This window comes from Coregonus clupeaformis, chromosome 37 (genome assembly GCF_020615455.1).
Source record: "Coregonus clupeaformis isolate EN_2021a chromosome 37, ASM2061545v1, whole genome shotgun sequence".
Taxonomy (NCBI): domain Eukaryota; kingdom Metazoa; phylum Chordata; class Actinopteri; order Salmoniformes; family Salmonidae; genus Coregonus; species Coregonus clupeaformis.
In genome coordinates this window covers 18,675,936-18,701,534 of record NC_059228.1, presented here as the reverse complement: position 1 = coordinate 18,701,534, position 25,599 = coordinate 18,675,936, and the positions used below count along the sequence as shown (strand labels likewise).

The 25,599-nt window shown below is 43.1% G+C and overlaps 1 protein-coding gene across 1 annotated transcript in view; it reads left to right on the top strand.

The window, feature by feature from the left end:
* Positions 1 to 24,716: 24,716 nt before the first annotated feature.
* acoxl (acyl-CoA oxidase-like) overlaps positions 24,717 to 25,599 on the top strand; it is a 46,551-nt gene continuing 45,668 nt past the window's right edge. The window contains exons 1-3 of the mRNA XM_041866140.2: positions 24,717 to 24,933; positions 25,217 to 25,313; positions 25,438 to 25,524. Of these exons, the coding sequence (XP_041722074.1) occupies positions 24,818 to 24,933; positions 25,217 to 25,313; positions 25,438 to 25,524 (300 nt within the window). The 5' untranslated portion in view covers positions 24,717 to 24,817. The remainder of the gene's footprint in view (positions 24,934 to 25,216; positions 25,314 to 25,437; positions 25,525 to 25,599) is intronic.

The window sequence follows — 25,599 nt, the reverse complement described above, 5'->3', positions numbered from 1 at the left end:
TTGGGCCATTTTTGTTTGTCCATTACATGAAATCCAAATAAAAATCCATTTACATTTCAGGTTGTAATGCAACAAAATAGGAAAAACGCCAAGGGGGATGAATACTTTTGCAAGCACTGTATAGACAGGTGTGTGTGTGTGCCTTTCCAAATTATGTCCAATCAATTGAATTTACCACAGGTGGACTCCAATCAAGTTGTAGAAACATCTCAAGGATGATCAATGGAAACAGGATGCACCTGAGCTCAATTGAGTCTCATAGCAAAGGGTCTGAATACTTATGTAAATAAGGTATTTCTGTTTTATATTTTAAATAAATGTGCAAAATGTTCTAAAAACCTGTTTTCACTTTATCATTATGGGGTATTGTGTGTAGATTGATGAGGAAAATGTTTCATTTTATCCATTTTAGAATAAGGCTGAACATAACAAAATGTGGAAAAAGTCAAGGCGTGTGAATACTTTCTGAATGCATTGTAGATCTAAAAAATTGCCACTTTCATCATGATTTTATCTCAAATGGTTTGTGATACAAATGTAAAAGGCATGTCAAACATCCTTCCTCCCAATGTAGTTTCTATGTGAGAATTGCCAGAACAATCTGAGGTACCAAAAATATCTTTGGCTATCCTTGTGTGGAATCGCCCTCCTTTCATAGTATCTGTGGCACTGTTGTTGACATACATCTCAACAAGCTGCCTTACTGGTCTGTCAGTGTTTTACAACCTGACCCAACCCCATCAGCCAATATCAACACCATTACATAGTCAACTATTAAATATCTGTAGATATTGCTCATGGACTCTATAGTTTCCACAAACATAAAGAACTGTACTTTACAGTAGTTAGTTTGTACAAATAGTTAGCAAAATATTTGACCAACCAGGCAGATAAAAATGAAAAACAAACATGAAACTGTATTTATATGAGCCTTTCAACTTTTATTCAACTTTTTATTTTTAATTGATTCTAGAAATAGATATCAAAGAAAAATCTGGGAAGGAGTTATAGGAGTATGGGCTCATTGTAATGGCTGGAATGGAATCAATGGAATGGGGTCAAACGCGATTTCCATATGTTTGATGTGTTTGATACCATTCCATCGATTCCATTCCAGCCATTACAATGAGCCCGTCTTCCTATAGCTCCTCCCACCAGCCTCTGAGTTGAACAGGTGCAAAAGCCCAGTAAATCTGGACTCAGATCTGCTCTCACACACCTTTTCCCCCTAGTTGACAGCCACAATAGTCATGTGACTACAACATTCCTTGGATTCTGCAGTAATAAGATAGAAGATATAATCACGAAGCGTGTGGCCAACATGTTAACTTCCTGTAAAACTGGAAACATGTAGTGTGTGGGTGTAAGCATTATTCTGGCATTATTCTACAGCTACAGCCTTTTTACAAGAGTACACACCACACAAACCAAAGTTATGTATGATTATTAAACAGTAGGCTATGCGATTAAGCTGGATGTCTAATACAATAGAAAACAAATATCAGCAGATCTTTACACCTTTGGTTCCCTCATAGACACAATGTATCTCTTTTACTGTCTTTATAATACAGTCCCACACAAATGTGCTTTCACAAGAGATTCTCTTATACAATTGGTTAAAGTTATGTATGTTAACCCTAGGTGTAAAATAGTAAATAATGGCTACTTCTCAGAAAGTATTAAATTCTCAAGTGGAGTAAAACAAGGTTGTCCATTTATTTATTATGGCCATCGAAATGTTAGCTATTAAAATCAGATTCAACAATAATATCAAGGGGCTAGAAATCCAGGGCTTAAAAACAAAGGTGTCATTGTGCGCTGATGATTCATGTTCTTTTAAATCCACAATTTGGATCCCTCCACATCCTCATAGAGGCTCTAGATAATTTTTCTAACCTCTCTGGATTACAATCAAATTATGATAAGTGTATTTTATTACGTATTGGATCACAAAAAATTACAACTTTTACATTATCGTGTAGTTTACCAATAAAATGGTCTGATGGAGAAGTGGGCATACTAGGTATTCATATTCCGAAATAAATAAATGATCTCACAACAATACATTTTAATAGAAAGTTAGTAAAAAAATAGATGATCTTGCTACCATGGAAATGAAAATACCTGTCTATTTGTGGAAAAAGCACCCCGATTAGTCATATCCCAGTTTACCTATTTGCTTATGGCCCTACCTACACGTAACGACTAGTTTAAAAAATATATATATATGAGCAAAAAATATTACATTGTATTTGGAATGGCATGCCAGACAAAATTAAGCAGGCCTATTTATATAATAAATATGAATTTGGAGGGCAGAAATTATTCAATATTAAAGCACTAGACCTCTCACTAAAGGCTTCAGTCATACAAAAACTATACTTAAATCCGAACTGGTTCTCTAGCAGATTAGTAAAAATGGCTCACCCCGTGTTCAAGAATGGCCTTTTTCCCTTTGTACAGATTACAACCTCTCACTGTCGGTTATTTGAAAATGATAAAATATTTAAAATACTCCAAAATATCGCTATTTTTAAAACAAGCCATAGAAAGTTGGTTGCTATTTCACTTTAACCCACCAGAAAAGACAGAACAAATATTACAACAAATATGATGATTAAACTAAAATATACTAATTGATAAAAACATTATTCTGGGAAGAAAAAAAACAGTATAATCTTTGTAAATAATATCATAAATAGGACTGGTGGAGTTATGTCACGCATGCAGCTAACAAAAATATATGGAAATGTCTGCTCAATTCAAAATGATAACCAACTAATTGCATCATTACCGCGAAAATTGAAGAGGTAAGTGGAAGGGGGAGAAGATAAGGAACTTGTCTGTCGGCCCTGCATTAAAGACCAACATTTGATAAAGAAAATTGTGTTGAATAAAAAAGTATAAAAGTTTCATTTAAGGACCAACAAATTGACGGCTGTGCCATACAGGTTGCAAAATAGTTGGGAAGAGATTTTCGATGTACCGATTCCATGGCACATGGTTTATGAACTGATACACAAAACGACGCCGGATTCTAAACTTTCAGTTTACCATTTAAATTATTATATACAATTCTTGCAACTAATATAATTTTATATACAGTGCCTTCACCCCTTGACTTTTTCCAAATTTTGTGGTGTTACCTGAATTTAAAATTGATCACATTTAGATTTTTTGGGATCACTGGCCTACACACAATACAGCATAATGTCAAAGTGGAATTATGTTATTAAAAAGGTTTACAAATTAATGTCTTGAGTCAATAAGTATTCAACCCCTTTGTCATGGCAAGCCTAAATAAGTTCAGGAGTATGCTTGACAAGTCACATAATAAGTTGCATGGACTCACTCTGTGTGCAATAATAGTGTTTAACACGAGTACCTCATCTCTGTACCCCACACATACAATTATCTGTAAGGTCCCTCAGTTGAGCAGTGAATTTCAAACACAGATTCAACCTCAAAGACCAGGGAGGTTTTCTAATGCCTCGCAAAGAAGGGCACCTATTGGTATATATATATATTTTTTTTACCAAACAGACAATGAATATCCCTTTGAGCATGGTGAAGTTATTCATTACACTTTGGATGGTGTATTAATGCACCCAGTCACTACAAAGATACAGGCGTCCTTCCTATCTCAGTTGCCGGAGAGGAAGGAAACCGCTCAGGGATTTCACCATGAGGCCAATGGTTACTTTAAAACAGTTACAGAGTTTAATGGCTGTGATAAGAGAAAACTGAGGATGGATCAACAACATTATAGTTACTCCACAATACTAACCTAAATGACAGAGTGAAAAGAAGGAAGCCTGTTCAGAATAAAAATATTCCAAAACTTGTATCCTGTTTGCACCAAGGCACTAAAGTAAAACCGCAAAAAATTTGGCAAAGCGATTACATTTTTTGTCCTGAATACAAAGTCTTATGTTTGGGGCAAATCCAATACAACACATTATTGAGTACCACTCTCCATATTTTCAAGCATAGTGGTGGCTGCATCATGTTATGGGTATGCTTGTAATCATTAAGGACTGGGGAGTTTTTCAGGATAAAAAAGAAACGGAATGGAGCGAAGCACAGGCAAAATCCTAGAGGAAAGACTTGTGCAGTCTGCTTTCCACCAGACACTGGGAGATTAATTCACCTTTCAGCAGGACAATAACCTAAAACACAGGGCCAAATCAACACTGGAGTTGCTTACCAAGAAGACAATGAATGTTCCTGAGTGGCCGACTTAGTGTTTTTTCTTAAATCTACTTGAAAATCTTTGGCAAGACCTGAAAATGGTTGTCTAGCAATTATCAACAATCAATTTGACAGAGTTTAAGAATTTTTTAAAGAATAGTTGGCAAATGTTGCACAATCCAGGTGTGGAAAGCGCTTAGAGACTTACCCAGAAAGACTCACAGCTGTAATCGCTGCCATCAGTGTTTCTACAAAGTATTGACTCAGGGGTGTGAATACTTATGTAAATGAGATATTTCTGTATTTCATTTTCAATAAATGTCTTTACTTTGTCATTATGGGGTATTGTGTGTAGATGGGTGAGAGAAAACATCAATTTAATACATTTTGAATTCAGGCTGTAACACAACAAAATGTGGAATAAGTCAAGGGGTATGAATACTTTCTGAAGGCACTGCAAATGGGGATACAACCACCTCAGCTCTGCAGATTTTGCTGCGAAGAGACAGAATCATTAGATTACTTGCTTTGGCACTGCCCATATGCAGCTTGTTTTTGGTCGCAGATTCAGGAATGGCTGAAGAATTACAACATTTACCTGGAGCTAACTCTGCAAATAGCACTGCTGGGTGATTTGAAAAGTCATACTCAAATCGATCAATAATATAATAATACTCTTAGCAAAACATTTTATCTTTAATTTACAATCTGTAGAAACTATGAGAATAGAAATGTTCAGGACTTTTGTGAAACATCACAGCATAGTTAAAAAATATATGGTTAATAGAAATCAAAACTGGATGGTATTCAGAGATAGATGGGAGGGGTTGATTGGAGCTGAAGGGTGGGACTAAATATAACAAAAATAACAAAAGAACAAGATAATTCATGTAAAATATACTGTGTTCGTCAAATGTATATAGTATGTGTCAGCGGGTGCTGTAGGTGGGTGTCATGGGAGGTGGAGTTGTGGGTGTCCCTCTGGTCTCCCAGCGTTGAAGGGTGTTAATCACGTCCTGAAGGGCGGTCCCGATACGAAGGATCTGATCGTTCTGCTCACGGACCCGATCCTCCAGAGACTCAGGTGCTGCTGCGGCTCCTGCTGATTCCATCCTTGTGGGTGTGTGATTCTGTCAGCGGGTGCTGTAGGTGGGTGTGGTGCAGGAATCAGGCGCAGGACGCAGAAACTTAGTCCAAAAGACTTTAGTGAACAATCACTTAGAATACGAGCCAAAAAGCCAGGAGGCGAGAAAATACGCACACAGGCGTAAAACAAAAGGCGCACTAACATGTGCGAGAACCCTCCCAAACAGAGGAGGAAAACAACGAAGCACAGACAACCAACAGTAGCGCAATCACACACAACACATGACAAACACAACGAGAACTTATAGGACAAATAATGAACGCTAAATGATAACAGGTGTACAACATCAAGACAAAACCAAACGAACATCGAAACATACAACGGTGGCAGCTAGTACTCCGGAGACGACGACCGCCGAAGCCTGCCCGAGCAAGGAAGAGAGGCAGCCTCGGCCGAAACCGTGACAGTACCCCCCCCCTTGACGCGCGGCTCTAGCCGTGCGCCGACCCCGGCCTCGGGGACGACCAGGAGGACGCGGAGCAGGGCGCGCCGGGTGACTACGGTGGAATTCTGTCAGGAGAGACGGGTCCAAAATGTCTCTCCTCGGCACCCAGCACCGTTCCTCCGGGCCGTACCCCTCCCACTCCACGAGATATTGGAGACCCCCCATCCGACGTCTCGAATCCAAGATGGACCGCACGGTGTACGCCGGTGCCCCCTCGATGTCCAATGGGGGCAGAGGAGTCTCTCTGATCTCATCTTCCTGGAGTGGACCAGCTACCACCGGCCTGAGAAGAGACACATGGAACGAGGGGTTAATACGATAATCACTAGGCAGTTGTAATCTGTAACACACCTCGTTCAATCTTCTCAGGACTTTAAATGGCCCCACAAACCGCCGACCCAGCTTCCGGCAGGGCAGGCGGAGGGGTAGGTTTCTGGTAGAGAGCCAGACTCGATCACCAGGTGCGTACACCGGCCCCTCACTGCGGTGGAGATCGGCGCTCGCCTTCTGACGACGGATGGCCCGCTGCAGATGGACGTGTGCAGCGTTCCACGTCTCCTCCGAGCGCCGCACCCACTCATCCACCGCAGGAGCCTCGATCTGGCTCTGCTGCCATGGTGCCAGAACCGGCTGGTAACCTAACACACATTGGAAAGGGGTTAGGTTAGTTGAGGAGTGGTGTAGGGAATTCTGGGCCATTTCTGCCCAGGGAACATACCGTGCCCACTCCTCCGGCCGGCCCTGGCAGTAAGATCTAAGAAACCTACCCACATCCTGGTTCACACGTTCCACCTGCCCATTACTCTCAGGATGGTAACCCGAGGTAAGGCTCACCGAGACCCCCAAACGCTCCATAAATGCTCTCCAGACTCTGGAGGTGAACTGGGGACCTCGATCAGACACAATATCCTCGGGTACCCCGTAGTGCCGGAAAACGTGGGTGAATAGAGCTTCGGCGGTCTGTAGGGCAGTAGGAAGGCCCGGCATAGGGAGCAAACGACAAGCCTTAGAGAACCGGTCCACAATGACCAGTATAGTAGTATTCCCCTGCGAGGGGGGAAGGTCTGTGACGAAGTCCACCGAGAGGTGAGACCATGGTCGTTGTGGAACGGGCAGGGGTTGTAACTTACCCCTAGGAAGATGTCTAGGCGCCTTACACTGGGCGCACACCGAGCAGGAGGAGACATAAACCCTCACATCCCTGGCTAACGTGGGCCACCAGTACTTAGCACTAAGTCAGTGCACTGTCCAGCCAATACCAGGATGTCCAGAGGAGGGTGACGTGTGAGCCCAATATATCAATCGATCCCGAACCTCGAGCGGGACGTACGTCCGACCCTCCGGGCATTGAGGAGGACTAGGGTCAGTGCGCAACGCCCGCTCGATTTCAGCATCGACCTCCCACACTACCGGTGCCACCAGACAAGACTCCGGCAGTATGGGAGTGGGCTCCACAGACCTCTCCTCCGTGTCATACCGCCAAGACAGTGCGTCTGCCTTACCGTTCTGTGACCCAGGGATGTACGTGATCTTAAATACGAACCGGGCCAAAAACATGTTCCACCGCGCCTGGCGAGGGTTCAGTCTCCTAGCCGCCCGGATGTACTCCAGGTTACGGTGGTCAGTCAAAATGAGAAAAGGGTGTTGAGCCCCCTCAAGCCAATGCCTCCACACCTTTAGGGCCTGTACCACGGCTAACAGCTCCCTGTCCCCTACGTCATAATTTTCGCTCCGCCGGACTGAGCTTTTTAGAATAAAAGGCACAGGGGCGGAGTTTAGGTGGCGTGCCGGACCGCTGCGAAAGCACGGCCCCTATACCGGCCTCTGACGCGTCCACCTCTACCTGAAATGGTAAAGCGGGATCCGGATGCGCCAGCACCGAGCCGAAGTAAACAGGTCCTTCAGTCTCCCAAAAGCCCTGTCCGCCTCGGCTGAACACTGCAAACGCACCGACCCCCCTTCAAAAGAGACGTTATGGGAGCTGCCACCTGTCCAAAACCCCGGATAAACCTCCGGTAGTAATTTGCAAACCCCAAAAACTGCTGCACCTCTTTAACAGTGGTTGGAGTCTGCCAATTACGCATGGCTGACACCCGGTCAACCTCCATCTTCACCCCTGACGCAGACAACTGATAACCCAAAAAGGAGATCGACTCCTGGAAAAACAGACATTTCTCTGCCTTGACATACAGGTCGTGCTCCAACAGCCTCCTCAACACTCGGCGCACCAGGGCCACATGCTCGACTCGGGTAGACGAGTACACAAGAATGTCATCTATGTACACGACCACCCCCTGCCCCTGCATGTCCCTGAAGATCTCATCCACGAATGATTGGAAAACTGAAGGAGCGTTTATCAACCCGTATGGCATGACAAGATACTCGTAATGACCCGAGGTGGTACTAAACGCTGTCTTCCATTCATCGCCCTCTCTAATGCGTACCAAGTTGTAAGCGCTCCTGAGATCTAATTTTGTGAAAAAACGCGCCCCGTGCAATGACTCCGTCATGGTCGCAATCAGAGGAAGTGGATAACTGTACTTCACCGTGATCTGATTGAGACTACGGTAATCAATGCACGGCGTAACCCTCCATCCTTCTTCTTCACAAAAAAGAAACTTGAGGACGCAGGGGAAGTGGATGGCCGTATGTATCCTTGTCTCAGAGATTCGTCTATGTAAGTCTCCATAGCTCTCTTCTCCTCTTGAGATAGAGGATACACATGGCTCCGTGGGAGCGCAGCTCCTGCCTGGAGGTCTATCGCACAATCTCCCTGCCTATGAGGAGGTAACTGCGTCGCCCTCGACTTACTGAACACAATAGCCAAATCCTCATACTCAGGGGGAATGTGCAATGCGGGCACCTGGTTTGGACTCTCCACCGAGGTAGCCCCCACGGAAACACCTAAACATCGCCCCACACACTGGGCAGACCACTCCATCAGAGCCCTCTCCTGCCACGAAATAGACGGATTATGGATACTCAACCAGGGCATTCCCAGCACCACCGGATACGCAGGAGAGTCGATCAGATATAGCTGGATAATCTCCTCATGACCCCCTGCGTACACATCCTAAGTGGTGCTGTGACTTCCCTGATCAAGCCCGATCCCAACGGACGGCTATCTAGGGCATGAACGGGGAATGGGACGTCAACAGGAAGAAGGGGAATCCCTAATTCTAAACAAAATTTACTATCAACAAAATTCCCAGCCGCGCCTGAATCTACTAGCGCCTTATGCTGGGAATGAGGTGCAACCTGTGGAAATCGCACAGGTATACAGAAGTGCGCAACAGAGAGCTCTGGGTAAGTGGGGCGCCTACTCACCTGGAAGGACTCCCCAGTGCGGAGCCTGTCGTCTTCTCCCCTAGGGAGACCCTCCCCAGCACCTAGCCGCGGTGTGTCCTCCACGGCCACAGTTGGTGCAGGGGACGGCCCCCTCGTGCTCCGACCCCTCCTCTCTCTAGCGCCAGCACCCCCGAGCTCCATAGGGCTCGGCTCGGAGGTGCTGGAGGATGGAATGGACGGACCCCCTCGGGAACGTCCGCGGGTAGCCAGCAGGGTGTCCAGCCTGATGGACATGTCCACTAACTGATCGAAAGTGAGGCTGGTATCCCTGCAGGCCAGCTCCCGACGGACGTCCTCTCGTAGACTACAGCGGTAGTGATCGATGAGGGCCCGCTCATTCCACCCTGCATCCGCCGCTAGAGTTCGGAATTCTAAAGCGAACTCCTGGGCGCTCCTCCTCCCCTGCCGGAGGTAGAACAGACGCTCCCCCGCCGCTTTCCCCTCAGGTGGATGGTCAAACACAGCCCTGAAGCGGCGGGAGAACTCAGAGTAGGTGATAGTGGAGGCGTCTATTCTCCTCCACTCGGCGTTGGCCTATTCCAACGCCTTGCCGGTAAGACAGGAGATGAGGGCGGACACGCTCTCGTGTCCCGAGGGCGCCGGGTGTACGGTGGCCAGGTATAGTTCCACTGCAGAAGGAAGCCCTGACACCCGGCAGCGGTCCTATCATAGGACCTCGGGAGCGAGAGCCGAATTCCCCTGGGTTCCGGAGCTTGAATGGGCTGACTGGCCGATGGTGATGGCATGGGAGGTGGAGTTGTGGGTGTCCCTCTGGTCTCCCAGCGTTGAAGGGTGTTAATCACGTCCTGAAGGGCGGTCCCGATACGAAGGATCTGATCGTTCTGCTCACGGACCCGATCCTCCAGAGACTCAGGTGCTGCTGCGGCTCCTGCTGATTCCATCCTTGTGGGTGTGTGATTCTGTCAGCGGGTGCTGTAGGTGGGTGTGGTGCAGGAATCAGGCGCAGGACGCAGAAACTTAGTCCAAAAGACTTTAGTGAACAATCACTTAGAATACGAGCCAAAAAGCCCGGAGGCGAGAAAATACGCACACAGGCGTAAAACAAAAGGCGCACTAACATGTGCGAGAACCCTCCCAAACAGAGGAGGAAAACAACGAAGCACAGACAACCAACAGTAGCGCAATCACACACAACACATGACAAACACAACGAGAACTTATAGGACAAATAATGAACGCTAAACGATAACAGGTGTACAACATCAAGACAAAACCAAACGAACATCGAAACATACAACGGTGGCAGCTAGTACTCCGGAGACGACGACCGCCGAAGCCTGCCCGAGCAAGGAAGAGAGGCAGCCTCGGCCGAAACCGTGACAGTATGTGTAAGCTGGAAGTAGAAGCCTAAGTATTGTTGTCCATTAGTTTACTCCAATTAGGGGAGGGGTGGTAGGGTTAGGGGATCATAATAAAGAAGGAAAATATATGAAAAAATATATAGTTACCCAAAAATATATGGGGGATTGGAAATGATGCAGACAATTACATTGATAGAAGCCACAATCTGCAATATTAAAGCTTATCTACCCCCCCATGCTTTCACAATGAATTAAGGCTGAACTTGACTGCCTAACGGCAGTGGCAGCCAATTTTGAGTGGTCCATGATCTTGAACCATTGAATGTTTCAGTTTGGTTCAACGGTTCCTCTGTATCTCAGTACCTCATACATTTCTTACATTATTTTAACATTATTATTTTAAAAATTATTTCTCCCCAGGTTATCACAGTGTTATGGGCTTGCTACAACACTGAAGAGCCATATGAGAAGGCTTGACTGTGCTGTGTTTGTGTTCAGATCTGCATCTGCATTTATTGAATTAATTTGGTCATAAAGCCATTGTTAGTCCTGTAATCACTTGGAGAGACTGGAGTCCTGCTAGAGCTTCTCATGTTTAGCACAGGGCACATCTCCTGACTGGCTGCTTGAACTGGAGGACCTCATCTTTTAGAAATGCCGTCACCTCTTTCTCCACGAACGGCTTTGACATGTGTCAAGGTGAGTTAGAGTCTGGTTGCTGTGCAGCTTTGGGCAATAAAACATACTTATGTGCACTTGAGTCTTTCCATTATAGTGCTCTGTGTGGGTGGGTGGTATACAGTATATGTAACCTCTCTAAGTCATCCAGAAAAAGGGTATTGTCCCGTCGATGGGACAGGGTAAGAATAACCCCAGTCAAAACATATCACATCATGTCAACATCTCATCCAATGCACACTTTCACCACTAAGCCTGTGCCGCATACAACTAGGCCTAACTAAGCCTACATAAGCAACAAACAAAAGAACTGCTCTAGAGATGCTATCACGTTTTCTCTGTCTCCTCTGTTTTGGGCTTTTAAGGGTTGATGGGTTGTCATTATGTTACCCTGTATTACCAGTATATGTCTCAGTAAGGAGTAGTCCAACAATAACAACCTACAATAAAAGCAAGAATTAATGACATATGCATACCGAGATCCCAGCAGGATGCACTTTGCGGTAAAACATCTAACTAAAACCTCCCATTTTATTTATTGAAGCCTGTGAATACATTCCTATCTCAATGTTCACTGAACCCCTGACCTTATCTATTACCGGCACTATTGAATGGGCCTCATTTCCAAAAGCATTATTCCGAGATTTCCATGAAGAGTATGGGAAAAAGTGAAGAGTGACCACACGCCATGCTTTATGTCCCTCTGGGTGTGTTTGAGTTGGTGGCACCATGCCAAGAGGGAGGCCAGAGAGGAAGCTTATTTGCTTATTTCTGGACATGAGTAGTCACATTGTACAGAAACGGTTAATCAAGTGACGGTGAGAAATGTGAATGAGGCAACAGTATTTACTTTAGCCTTTGAGTGGATGAAGCTATATGGGCCACTATATTCTAAGGGAAATTCCTGCACATACAGCACCATTCAAAAGTTTGGACATACCTACTCATTCCAGGGTTTTCTTTATTTTTACTATTTTCTACATTGTATAATAATAGTGAAGACATCAAAACTATGAAATAACACATATGGAATCATGTAGTAACCAAAAAAGTGTTAAACAAATCAAAATATATTTTATATTTGAGATTCTTCAAATAGCCACCCTTTGGCCTTGATGACAGCTTTGAACACTCTTGGCATTCTCTCAACCAACTTCACCTCGAATGCTTTACCAACAGTCTTGATGGAGTTCCCACACATGCTGAGCACTTGTTGGCAGCTTTTCCTTCACTCTGTGGTCCGACTCATCCCAAACCATCTCAATTGGGTTGAGGTCGGGAGATTGTGGAGGCCAGGTCATCTGATGCAGCACTCCATCACTCTCCTTCTTGGTAAAATAGCCCTTACACAGCCTGGAGGTGTGTTGGGTCATTGTCCTGTTGAAAAACAAATGATAGTCCCACTAAGCCCAAACCAGATGGGATGGCATATCGCTGCAGAATGCTGTGTTAGCCGTGCTGGTTAAGTGTGCCTTGAATTCTAAATAAATCACAGACAGTGTCACAAGCAAAGCACCCCCACACCATAACACCTCCTCCTCCATGCTTTACAGTGGGAAATACACATGCGGAGATCATCCGTTCACACATCGTGTCTCACAAAGCCACAGCAGTTGGAACCAAAAACCTCCAATTTGTACTCCAGACCAAAGGACACATTTCCACCGGTCTAATGTCCATTGTTCATGTTTCTTGGCCAAGCAGGTCTCTTCTTATTGGTGTCCTTTAGTAGTGGTTTCTTTGCAGCAATTCGACCATGAAGGCTTGATTCACACAGTCTCCTCTGAACAGTTGATGTTGAGATGTGTCTGTTACTTGAACTCTGTGAAGCATTTATTTGGGCTGCAATTTCTTAGGCTGGTAAGTCTAATGAACTTATCCTCTGCAGCAGAGGTAACTCTGGGTATTCCATTCCTGGGGTGGTCCTCATGAGAGCCAGTTTCATCATAGCGCTTGATGTTTTTTGCGACTGCACTTGAAGAAACTTTCAAAGTTCTTGACATTTTCCGTATTGACTGACCTTCATGTCTTAAAGCAGGGTTCTTCAATTCCAGTCCTGGAGGGCTGAAACACCTCTGTTTTTCATCCTCTCCTTCTAATCAGGGGCTAATTCAGACCTGGGACACCAGGTGAGTGCAATTAACTACCAGGTAGAAATAAAAAACAGAAGTGTTTCGGCCCTCCAGTATCGGAATTGAAGAACCCTGTCTTAAAGTAATGATGGACTGTTGTTTCTCTTTACTTATTTAAGCTGTTCTTGCCATAATATGGACTTGGTCTTTTACCAAATAGGGCAATCCCCCCCACCTTGTCACAACACAACTGTTTAGCTCAAACGCATAAAGAAGGAAAGAAATTCCACAAATTAACTTTTAAGAAGGCACACCTGTTAATTGAAATGCATTCCAGGTGACTACCTCATGAAGCTGGTTTAGAGAATGCCAAGAGTGTGCAAAGCTGTCATCAAGGCAAAGGGTGGCTATTTGAACTTTTTTGGTCACTACATGATTCCATATGTGTTATTTCACAGTTTTGATGTCTTCACTATTATTATACAATGTTTAAAATATAAAAAATAAAGAAAAATGAGTAGGTGTGTCCAACCTTTTTACTGGTAGTGTATGTATGGTTTATATAAACACTAGTGGGAGAACATTTCAACATCTGCGATGTCACACACAGGAAACCAGATCTTCCAACCGCCCCTACAGAAACCAGGAAACTCCTACTTCTCACACAAGCGATATTTGTGAAGGACACACCTCCTTCTCCTCCTACTATACTCACTCTCACACACACAACTACATTCACACACACACACCCACACCCACACTCATACACAGAGTGGAGCTCGTGGCAGTCCAGCTGAACAAATACACTGGATGCCTGTAAGAGATGTAAACTGAAGAGATTCAAGCTTGAGATTTTCTGCAGGATTATCCAAAATGAGCAGCTCTTTCTCAGCCAAAATCCAGTCCAAAATGGAACTGGCTAAAGATATGAAGGAGGAGGATAAGTTGTACAGATATAACGGAGTGCTGTACCCGGTCCTCATGAGTCCAGAGGAGAACCTGAAGGCTATGGAGAGGCTGGAAGCAAGAGCAGATGATGTCATGTTAGTTGCATAACCCAAATGTGGTAAGTCAAAACCATATTTAAATATGGAAAAACTGTTAAACATTTAGATGGTCAGAAGAATGTGCATTAATAAAGTTATGTGTAGTTAGTTTCTTGAGAGACAACCTTCGGCAATGGGCATCTTGATTAAGCATTTACGTTTTCTAATAGTTATTGACTAGCCTATTATATCAAGTTTAATCAGTGAAATAAGGAGTGTTCCACTTGATCTTTAGTAGTCTACTCTCTGCCCATACCTACTGTACACTCTTAGAAAAAAGGGTTCCAAAAGGGTTCTTCGGCTGTCCCCATAGGAGAACCCTTTTTGGTTTCAAGTAGAATGTTTTTTGGTTCAGAACCCTTTTGAGTTCCATATAGAACCATCTGTGGAACCAAAAGGGTTCTACCTGGAACCAAAAATAGTTATTCAAAGGGTTCTCCTGTGGGGACAGCCAAAGAACCCTGTAGCCCTTTCCTGCAATCAAATGACCTAGTGGCCTCATGGGTGGAACGTTATTAATATTTTTCATAATTAATAAACATGATTTATTTATTTACTGACAAATCCAGTGTTTCTATGTCAAACGGTTGTAATATTTCAGTCTTCTGTGACGTATATAAAGTGTAATAATAGAATGCAAACTCAAAATGAAATACATTTCAACTATATATCTGACATGGTACAGGTGTGTGAGGTGTATACTTTATTATAATGTAATACAACCGGTTAATGTAATACCTTGTAACAACGGTTAATGTAATAACACCGGCTAATGTAATAACGTCTAAATGTAAACTTTTCAATTTATAATGTAATAAAACCAGTTAATGTAATATCTTGTAAACCCTTTTTTTATTTATAATGTAGTAACTTCAACCGATCATGTAATAGCATTCCAAAATCAATGTTTTACGTATAATTTCCCTAATTTGAATGCACATACCACCCTCCACACACAAACCCATGCACACTCTTACACACACATACACACACACACACAGAAACACTTTATACCAGGGGTGTCAAACTCATTTTAGCTCAGGGGCCACATGGAGGAAAATCTATTCCCAAGTGGTCCGGACCGGTAAAATCATGGTATATATAACTTAAAAACAACAACTTCAGATTGTTTTCTTTGTTTTAATACTATCAACATAAAACATAAAGCTGGAGCCTGAGGACAGTGTGTCCAAAATAGTACAAGCACAACATCACTATTAATCATAAAACACCTCAAGTTTATTTGAAAATTCTAAAGAAAAAACACACAAACACACAATGCCTCAGTGATTCACATAACTGTTTCACAGATCACAGAACTATATCAGGGTGTCATTTCTCAGGCAGAAATGTAGATACAAATAATGAAATCCTGTTCCCCAAACAAGTGCAAGAACCACAGAGTCAAGAATAGGTTAAATATACAAATAAAATAAAATCAATTAAAAACAATAGCACATCAACATAAAAACATAAAGCTGGAGCCTGAGGACAGTGTGTCCAAAAGCACAACATCACTATTAATCATAAAACACCTCAAGTTATTTGAAATTCTGAGGACAAACAACACACAAACACACAATGCCTCAGTGATTCACAGAAGTATATCACAGATCACAGAACTATATCAGGGTGTCTCATGCAGCACTTTAAGTGGGGTTGCATAGTTTATTTGACTCCTGATACCTGGCATCTTTTAGCTTTCACCAGCGCATCAATATCAGGCGTCACATCCTGAGTGGCAGCCAACTTCAGGATGTGATTCAAGTGCTTGTGCGTGAGCCTTGAGCGCAGCTTTGTTTTATTTATGCTCATTACAGAGAACTTGCTCACAAAGATATGTGGTTCCAAACATGCACAACTGTTTTGCAGCGAGGGCTGTCAAGTTGGGGTAACCTGGCAAGAGATTCTGATAAAATGTGTCCAAGCCTCCTGGTGCAAAATACAGTGAAAAGTCCAAAAATCACGTCCTCCATTTGCAGATTGCACTTTCTCTCTGAACTTTGTCACAACGCCTGCTTTTTTCCCGATAATTGAGGGCGCACCATCTGTAGCCAGGCTGACAGCACGGGACCAGTCCACTCCGACCCTGTCCAGCGCGCCGACGAGTGCAGTGAAAATATCAGCTGCTGTCGTTGTATCTGTCATCGGCACCAACTCCACGAACTCCTCGGTGACGGTCAATGTGTCATCAACTCCGCGGATGAAAAGTTGGCCAGTTGTGCAACATCTGTAATGTCCGTGCTTTCATCAATTGCAACCGAAAACGCAATAAATGACTTTACTTTTTGCTTCAACTTGCTGTCCAAATCCACTGAAAGATCGGAAATCCTGTCTGCAACTGTGTTTCTTGTCAGGCTGATATTTGCAAAAGCCTGGTGCTTTTCAGGGCACACAATCTCTGCTGCCTTCATCATGCATGTTTTTACAAATTCACCCTCACTAAATGGTTTTGAAGCCACTACGATTTCATTAGCAATGAGGTAGCTAGCTTTCACTGCAGCGTCACTGATGTCTCGGCTGTGAGTAAACACAGACTGCTGTTTCTTCAGACCCACCAACAGTTCATTCACCTTCTCTCTTCTCCGATGTCCTTGAAAGTTGTCATATTTGTCGGCATGAAGACTCACATAGTGGCGACGAAGGTTATATTCTTTCAGTACTGCAACATGCTGTGAACACACCAAACATACAGCTTTCCCATTCAATTCCGTGAATAAATAGAAGGATGACAATTTTTCTTGGAACACTCTGCACTCTGCGTCCACTTTTCTCTTTTTTGACAGAGACAAATTGGGGCAATGAGGGTGCCAAAGCACATAATATTAAAAGTAGAAGCCGTAATAAATATCGCGGGCAAAACAAATTAGCTCATCCGGACTGGCTGCACCGGTATAAACAGTTTGCTTGCTTAACACAATTTCTATTGCGCCATCCAGTGGACACAATTGGAACAGCAGTTTCTTTTATTGAAAAATTGCAGCTCATTTTTATACTTTACAAAATCATCTCGCGGGCCGGATTAAACCCGTTTGCGGGCCTGATCCGGCCCGCGGGCCGGACGTTTGACACCCCTGATATAGACCATAGTTTTGATCGGTCTGCTTTCTGTCATTTACATTCTGTCTTGTTAATTGTGACCCACACAGGAGCTGAGTGAAGGTGTGTGAAGGGTCTCTGAGTTATTTGGTTTCAGTCTCAGTGATGCCCAGGTCCAGGCCATCGCAGAGGAGAGCACCTTCAAATGGACTATTTCTTCTACAGGAAAGGTGTGTGTGTGTGAGAGTGACAGAGGGAGCAAGAGAGAGAGCACTGTATGTGGAAAGAGGAAGCTTTGTTCCATAGTGACTGTTTGTTTAATCCCACCCACTGGAGACAGAAATTGTGGGATTATGGTGAGACAAACAAACACTTGATATGATGCATGTTGACTATAAATACAGACTGATGTATCAGGTCTCCTAGTCCTCTCTATCCTTAAACCACCCTTGTCCTTTCCAGGGAAAGAACGCATTGTCATAATGACCTTTGGTAACCTCCTATAGGTTGAATGAATTACTCATTTACTGTCTGTCTGCCTAACAAACCATGACTGTTACCCACAAATACAGTACAGTATTTGTTTTGTCTTCTCATATAGTCTGTCACCACAGGAGGCTGGTGATGGGAGGATGGCTCATAATAATGGCTGGAATGGAATAATGGAATGGTATCAAGCACATGGAAAGCATGTGTTTGATACCGTTCCATTTATTCCATTCCAGCTATTACTTTGAGCCCGTCCTCCCCCATTGAGGTGCCACCAGCCGCCTGTGTCTGTCGCTCATTGATTTGTACGGTTTCACTCTGCTGGGGTATGGTAAAGGTAGTATAGGAGGACCTCTATTTTCTACATGACCTCACAAAACCTTTTCATGTCTGTGCTGAACAGACAGCCTCCTGCTGGGGGTGTCTTTGAACATTAGGCTGGTCGTGTAACAGCTGATACGTGATATTCACACATGTATAGCAGGCCAAGAGTCATAACATGACCCTCCACGGCATATGCCATAGTGAGCTCACAGAAAATGATTAAGGCATACAAATACTAATTATTTTGTAACAACATTATTATTATGCATTGTGCATTATCATTCATTGAGATCGCAACCTGGTAATATTGCTAACAACATGTTAATCTAATTGCTCATCTAATTGAGTGGCAGTTACATAATGCGATCATATGGTCAGCTTCACCCACTGATAAAAACAGATAAGAGCAAAGCACACTCTGTACACATTCCTAAAAGGCTGTTACACACCTGTATAGGTAGTTCCATACATGATTATCACACCACCAAAATTTAACTTGGTGGGCTGGGATTTTGGGGACGTTCCACGAAATGAGTCCCTTTTGTAGTGTAACTTGGTGAGGGGAAAAAAACATGTTTACTTCACAAAATGCTTACATTCTGTCATAAAGAGCAAATGTTCTACTGCATAAAAAAAAAGGCTATAGTACATTTACATTTACATCATTTAGCAGACGCTTTTATCCAGAGCGACTTACAAATTGGTGCATTCAACTTTATTTATTTTATTTTTTATGGGTGGTGGGGGAAGAAGGATTAATTTTATACTATTACAGGTATTCCTTAAAGTGTCTCCGGAAGGTGGTCAGTGACTCCGCTGTCCTGGTGTCTTGGGGGAGCTTGTTCCACCATTGGGGTGCCAGAGCAGTGAATAGCTTTGGCTGGGCTGAGCAGGAACTGTGCTTCCGTAGAGGTAGGGGAGCTAGCAGGTCAGAGATGGATGAACGTAGTGCCCTCGTTTGGGTGTAGGATCAGAGCCTGAAGGTAAGGAGGTGCCGTTCCCCTCACAGCTCCGTAGGCAAGCACCATGGTCTTGTAGTAGATGCGAGCCTCAACTGGAAGCCAGTGGAGTGTGCGAAGGAGTGGGGTGACATGAGAGAACCTGTGCCGCTTTCTGTGTAAGGTACTCTGCGAATGTTGTAGAGCATGAACCTGCAGGATCGGGCCACCGCTTTGATGTTAGTGGAGAACGACAGGGTATTGTCCAGGGTCATGCCAAGGTTCTTTGCACTCTGGGAGGAGGACACAATGGAGTTGTCAACCATGATGGCGAGATCATGGAGCGGGCAGTCCTTCCCCGGGAGGAAGAGCAGCTCTGTCTTGCCGAGGTTCAGCTTGAGGTGGTGATCCGACATCCACACTGATATGTCTGCCAGACATGCAGAGATGCGATTCGCCACCTGGTTATCAGAAGAGGGAAAGGAGAAAATGAATTGTGTGTCGTCTGCGTAGCAATGATAGGAGAGACCATGTGAGGATATGACAGAGCCAAGTGACTTGGTGTATAGCGAAAATAGGAGAGGGCCTAGAACTGAGCCCTGGGGAACACCAGTGGTGAGAGCACGTGGTACTCTCACCACTGCCAAATAAAGTAACAGGGTTGACTGTTTCATCTTAAAGCAGCCATAAATCCCGTTGTGACAAGGGGAATGGAAGCTTGTTGTCTGCAAGTTTCACAAACATTTTTTAATTGTTAAAACATTTCTATGGGTAACAGGGTTGACATGTTATGCTCAACCCACTCAGTTTCCCACCACAAAACACCAGAAAATGTCCAAAAAGAGTAGAGTAGAACCGTCTCACCTGCTTTTACACTATGATTTGACTATTAGATGTTCTATGTTTCTTTTGAAAAAAAGATTTAAAAAGGAATAGTTTCACCATATTAAAATGAGAGTTCAATTCATGTAATAGGGTTGACCTTAAAATTAGGGACAGGTTTTAAATTAATTTTTTTAACCTTAAATTACATGAAATAAATAATAATCTTCATAAATTACCTTGTCAAAGCAACAAAATAACTAGTGCTTTACAATCAATGATGGTGAAAACCTGGCGAAATGTTGGGGTTAAGTGGGTTAAAATCTTATGGGAAGTCACTGAGAGTGCAGAGGGACACTTTAGCAAGTCTTTATTCATATTAAAAATATGTATTTAATTTTCCATGTGGTCTATATTAAAGTGCACTTTATTTACTATAACAGGCTTTTAAAATCCAATATCAAAGGGACGCAAAAGGGACTCATTTCATGGAAAGACCCATATACTGTGTTTCATACTCGCCATGTACAGTGCCTTCGGAAAGTATTCAGACCCCTTGACTTGTTACATTACAGCCTTATTCTAAAATTTATTTTTGTAAAAAATCAATCTACACACAATACCCCATAATGACAAAGCGAAAACAGGTTTTTTGAAACTGTATTAAAAATAAAAAACATCTGGGGAATCTGGGGAAGGGTACCAAAACATTTCTGCAGCATTGAAGGTCCCCAAGAACACAGTGGCCTCCATCATTCTGAAATGGAAGAAGTTTGGAACCACCAAGACTCTTCCTAGAACTGGCCGCCTGGCCAAACTGAGCAATTGGGGGAGAAGGGCCTTGGTCAGAGAGGTGACCAAGAACCCGATGGTCACTCTGACAGAGCTCTAGAGTTCCTCTGTGGAGATGGGAGAACCTTCCAGAAGGACAACTATCTCTGCAGCACTCCACCAATCAGGTCTTTATGGTAGAGTGGCCAGACGGAAGCCACTCCTCATAAAAAGGCACATGACAGCCCGCTTGGAGTTTCCCAAAAGGCACCTAAAGACTCTCTGACCATGAGAAACAAGATTCTCTGGTCTGATGAAACCAAGATTTAACTCTTTGGCCTGAATGCCAAGCGTCACGTCCGGAGGAAACCTGGCATCATCCCTACGGTGAAGCATGGTGGTGGCAGCATCATGCTGTGGGGATGTTTTTCAGCAGCAGGGACTGGGAGACTAGTCAGGATCGAGGCAAAGAGGAATGGAGCAAAGTACAGAGGGATCCTTGATGAAAACATGCTCCAGAACACTTAGGTCCTCAGACTGGGGCGAAGGTTCACCTTCCAACTGGACAACGACCCTAAGCACACAGCCAAGACGACGCAGCAGTGGCTTCAGGACATGTCTCTGAATGTCCTTGATGGGCCCAGCCAGAGCCTGGACTTGAACCCGAGCGAACAGTTTTACAAATCAAATCACATTTTATTTGTCACACACACGTTTAGCAGATGTTATAGCGGGTGTAGCGAAATGCTTTTGCTTCTAGCTCCGACAGTGCAGTAATATCTAACAAGTAATTTCTAACAATTTCACAACATATACCCAATACACACAAAACTAGTAAGGAATGGGATTTAAGAATATATACATATATGGACAAGCAATGACAGAGCGGCATGGACTAAGATTCAGTAGAATATTATAGAATAGAATGCAGTATATACAGTGGGGGGAAAAAAGTATTTAGTCAGCCACCAATTGTGCAAGTTCTCCCACTTAAAAAGATGAGAGAGGCCTGTAATTTTCATCATAGGTACACGTCAACTATGACAGACAAATTGAGAAAAAATCCAGAAAATCACATTGTAGGATTTTTAATGAATTTATTTGCAAATTATGGTGGAAAATAAGTATTTGGTCACCTACAAACAAGCAAGATTTCTGGCTCTCACAGACCTGTAACTTCTTCTTTAAGAGGCTCCTCTGTCCTCCACTCATTACCTGTATTAATGGCACCTGTTTGAGCTTGTTATCAGTATAAAAGACACCTGTCCACAACCTCAAACAGTCACACTCCAAACTCCACTATGGCCAAGACCAAAGAGCTGTCAAAGGACACCAGAAACTAAATTGTAGACCTGCACCAGGCTGGGAAGACTGAATCTGCAATAGGTAAGCAGGTTGGTTTGAAGAAATCAACTGTGGGAGCAATTATTAGGAAATGGAAGACATACAAGACCACTGATAATCTCCCTCGATCTGGGGCTCCACGCAAGATCTCACCCCGTGGGGTCAAAATGATCACAAGAACGGTGAGCAAAAATCCCAGAATCACACGGGGGGACCTAGTGAATGACCTGCAGAGAGCTGGGACCAAAGTAACAAAGCCTACCATCAGTAACACACTACGCCGCCAGGGACTCAAATCCTGCAGTGCCAGACGTGTCCCCCTGCTTAAGCCAGTACATGTCCAGGCCCGTCTGAAGTTTGCTAGAGTGCATTTGGATGATCCAGAAGAGGATTGGGAGAATGTCATATGGTCAGATGAAACCAAAATATAACTTTTTGGTAAAAACTCAACTCGTCGTGTTTGGAGGACAAAGAATGCTGAGTTGCATCCAAAGAACACCATACCTACTGTGAAGCATTATATTTTCCACCATAATTTGCAAATAAATTCATTAAAAATCCTACAATGTGATTTTCTGGATTTTCCCTCATTTTGTCTGTCATAGTTGACGTGTACCTATGATGAAAATTACAGGCCTCTCTCATCTTTTTAAGTGGGAGAACTTGCACAATTGGTGGCTGACTAAATACTTTTTTCCCCCACTGTACATATGAGATGAGTAGTGCAAGATATGTAAACATGATTAAAGTGACTAGTGTTCCATTACTTAAAGTGGCCAGTGATTTCAAATAGGCAGCAGCAGCCTCTAATGATGGCTATTTAACAGTCTGATGACCTTGAGATTGATCATAGTCGCACACCTCACGTAGCCTAGCCCATAGGCCTATATGTTTTGATAAGGTTTGTATCACAATTAACATTGCCAAATAACTTCTTAAAATTAAGCGCATTAATCTGCCTTACAAGGGGTGTAGAGCCTAACTGGCATACAAAGCAGCGCGTGAGTTTCAAGTTTGGGGAAGATACTTTTCACCATAAAAATACACCTTTATAATAAAAGCGTTACATGCATAATCGCATTTGTGATTACTTTTGATAATGGCGTTTTCCCACTATTGGAACATTCTCGCTTACAGCCTACTTCCGTGTGCGCATTGCTGCGCTTATAATGTGAAGAAATAGCCTAATAGTTTATCAACACTTTTAAGCTAAAAGTTCTGATCTGTTGGAAACCATGTGTTTGATGTTGTTGATACCTTTCCAGCTATTACCACGTGCCTGTCCTCCCCAATTAAGGTGCCACCAACCTCCTGTGGTATGAGATATGCAAATAATTGGCCAAATATCTACTTTGGCCTGCCTGTTTAAATGCAACCTAAGCATTTTTACTAGCTACATATCTAGATATTGGTTAATAAATCACCCTGTTAATTGATTAGTCAAATGATCAGATAATCAATTAATATCCACTGTGGACAGTCAAGCATTACACATACATACGTTTATTTTAGTAGCTCAAGAAATACCATATGTTAAAAAAAATTGACTATTTTTGTTACATTCAGAGAGTAGGCTTACCTCTGCATTCACATTGTCTTTACCATACAGGTAACTGCCAAAATAAAGGAAACTAACATAAAGTGTCTTAATAGGGCGTTGGGCCACCACCAGCCAGAACAGCTTCAATGCACCTTGGCATATATTCTACAAGTTTCTGGAACTCTATTGGAGGGATGCGACACCATTCTTCTGCAAGAAATGTTGTATTTTGTTGATGGTGGTGGAAAACGCTGTCTCAGGTGCAGCTCGAGAATCTCCCATAAGTGTTCAGTTGTGTTGAGATCTGGTGACTGAGACGGTTTACATCCTATGGGGGCATAGCCATGATAGTCAAAATAAGGGCCTTCCCAGCATTTTGATGCATGACCCTAAGCATGATGGGATGTTAACTGCTTAATTAACTCAGGAACCACACCTGTGTGGAAGCACCTGCTTTCAATATACTTTGTATCCCTCGTTTACTCAAGCGTTTCCATTATTTTGGCAGTTACCTGTAGCTTCCAGTTTGTCGGCTATAGTCTATTCTCTGCTGACATCTAGTGAGCGTAAGTCACACAACATAATTGAATTTCAATTCCTGCGTTTCAGACTTGGTTTCAATGCACTGTATGATGGGACATTAATTAAATGATGCAGTGCATTACTCATTGAATCGTTTTTTCAATTGTTCCCATGTACCTATACATGTACACTATATCATCAATATCTATCTTGAAAAGGAATGAACCTCTATGAAAAATATGTATGAGCAAGTTCTGGGCATGTATGGTAACCTATGCAGGCCTATTCAATTGAATAGGCAATTTTTCATGAAGTTGACCTTACAGCAACCGGAAGGGTATTAAATGATGTTCGATTGGTGCATGTTGAATGCTTTTTCCTCAATTGCCATAAAAAATACATGTCTGTCTCAAACAATCTTCTTTCTCATTTTGAGAGAAATGTTAAATGTAAAAAAATGTATGATACTGCTGCGTGTCCATAACCCAATAAAAAAAATCACAAATTTGTATTTTGAGGAATCCGATAAAAAATATATATTGTGAAAAGATCTGATGATTGGTCAAAAAACCAAGTAGTGGAAAAATATCAGAATTGGGCTGCCTGTGTAATCGCAACCATGTATTATTTTGTACACGTTTCAGCTGCACAAATAGTGACATCATCCGGACGCGGAAGTTGACTGTGAAAGTGACAATATTCAGTTGTGTCTGGTTGTGCTCTGTGTGCTCTGCTTGACAGTGGATATTTCCCAAAAAGAGAGGATATATGAGACATCAATGGCTGACAAATCTACTCCAAGTAGTCTTGCAAGATACCTCGATGGTGAATTTTGGGAAACCAAAGATCATATTCGTGAAGAAATATCCCAAGGCGAGCCCTTTCGAACTAGCAGGTTCGTGATCTCTTACTGGTGGTTTTATCCAACTTTTCTATCATATGTTGATCATCACGACATATTCCTGTGATAGCTAAGGTTTAAGGACATGCAATTTTACGTATCTATCTACAGTTTTCAGCGGTTGGAAAAGGGCTTGTGCGGCTTCCAGCTGTTGAGCGTCGCGGGCACATCTGGATAAAAAAAAAAGCTGATTTCACAGCTGCGATGTTCATTTTCAATTCACTGTTCATGTTTAGTTCTATCACATACTAAAATGTAACACATCTTTATTCTACAGTTATGGTCTCACGTTGGACCAAAATAGAGATTTGACGGTGGAGAGACTGGAGTATATCTTAACGAGGCCACTAATGCGACATCACCTCAAAGATCAGGTGAACAAATTCAGTCTTTTACACCCCTCAACTGACAGCAGTTTTACACCTCACGCATTGCAGAATGTTTGTCCTGGTGTTGTTCAGATATGAAACTGAGTTGTATGTCTTGAGGGGTTTTTAGATGAAAGAGAAACAACCAGGCTTCATAGCCAAGAGCTTGGGTATCACGGAACTGATATGCTCTGCAGATATGTCCACTGGAGTAAAGGTATGCTAATTGCCTGCTCCAACACACACACACACACACACACTCACACACACACTCACACAGGTAAGCATTGCT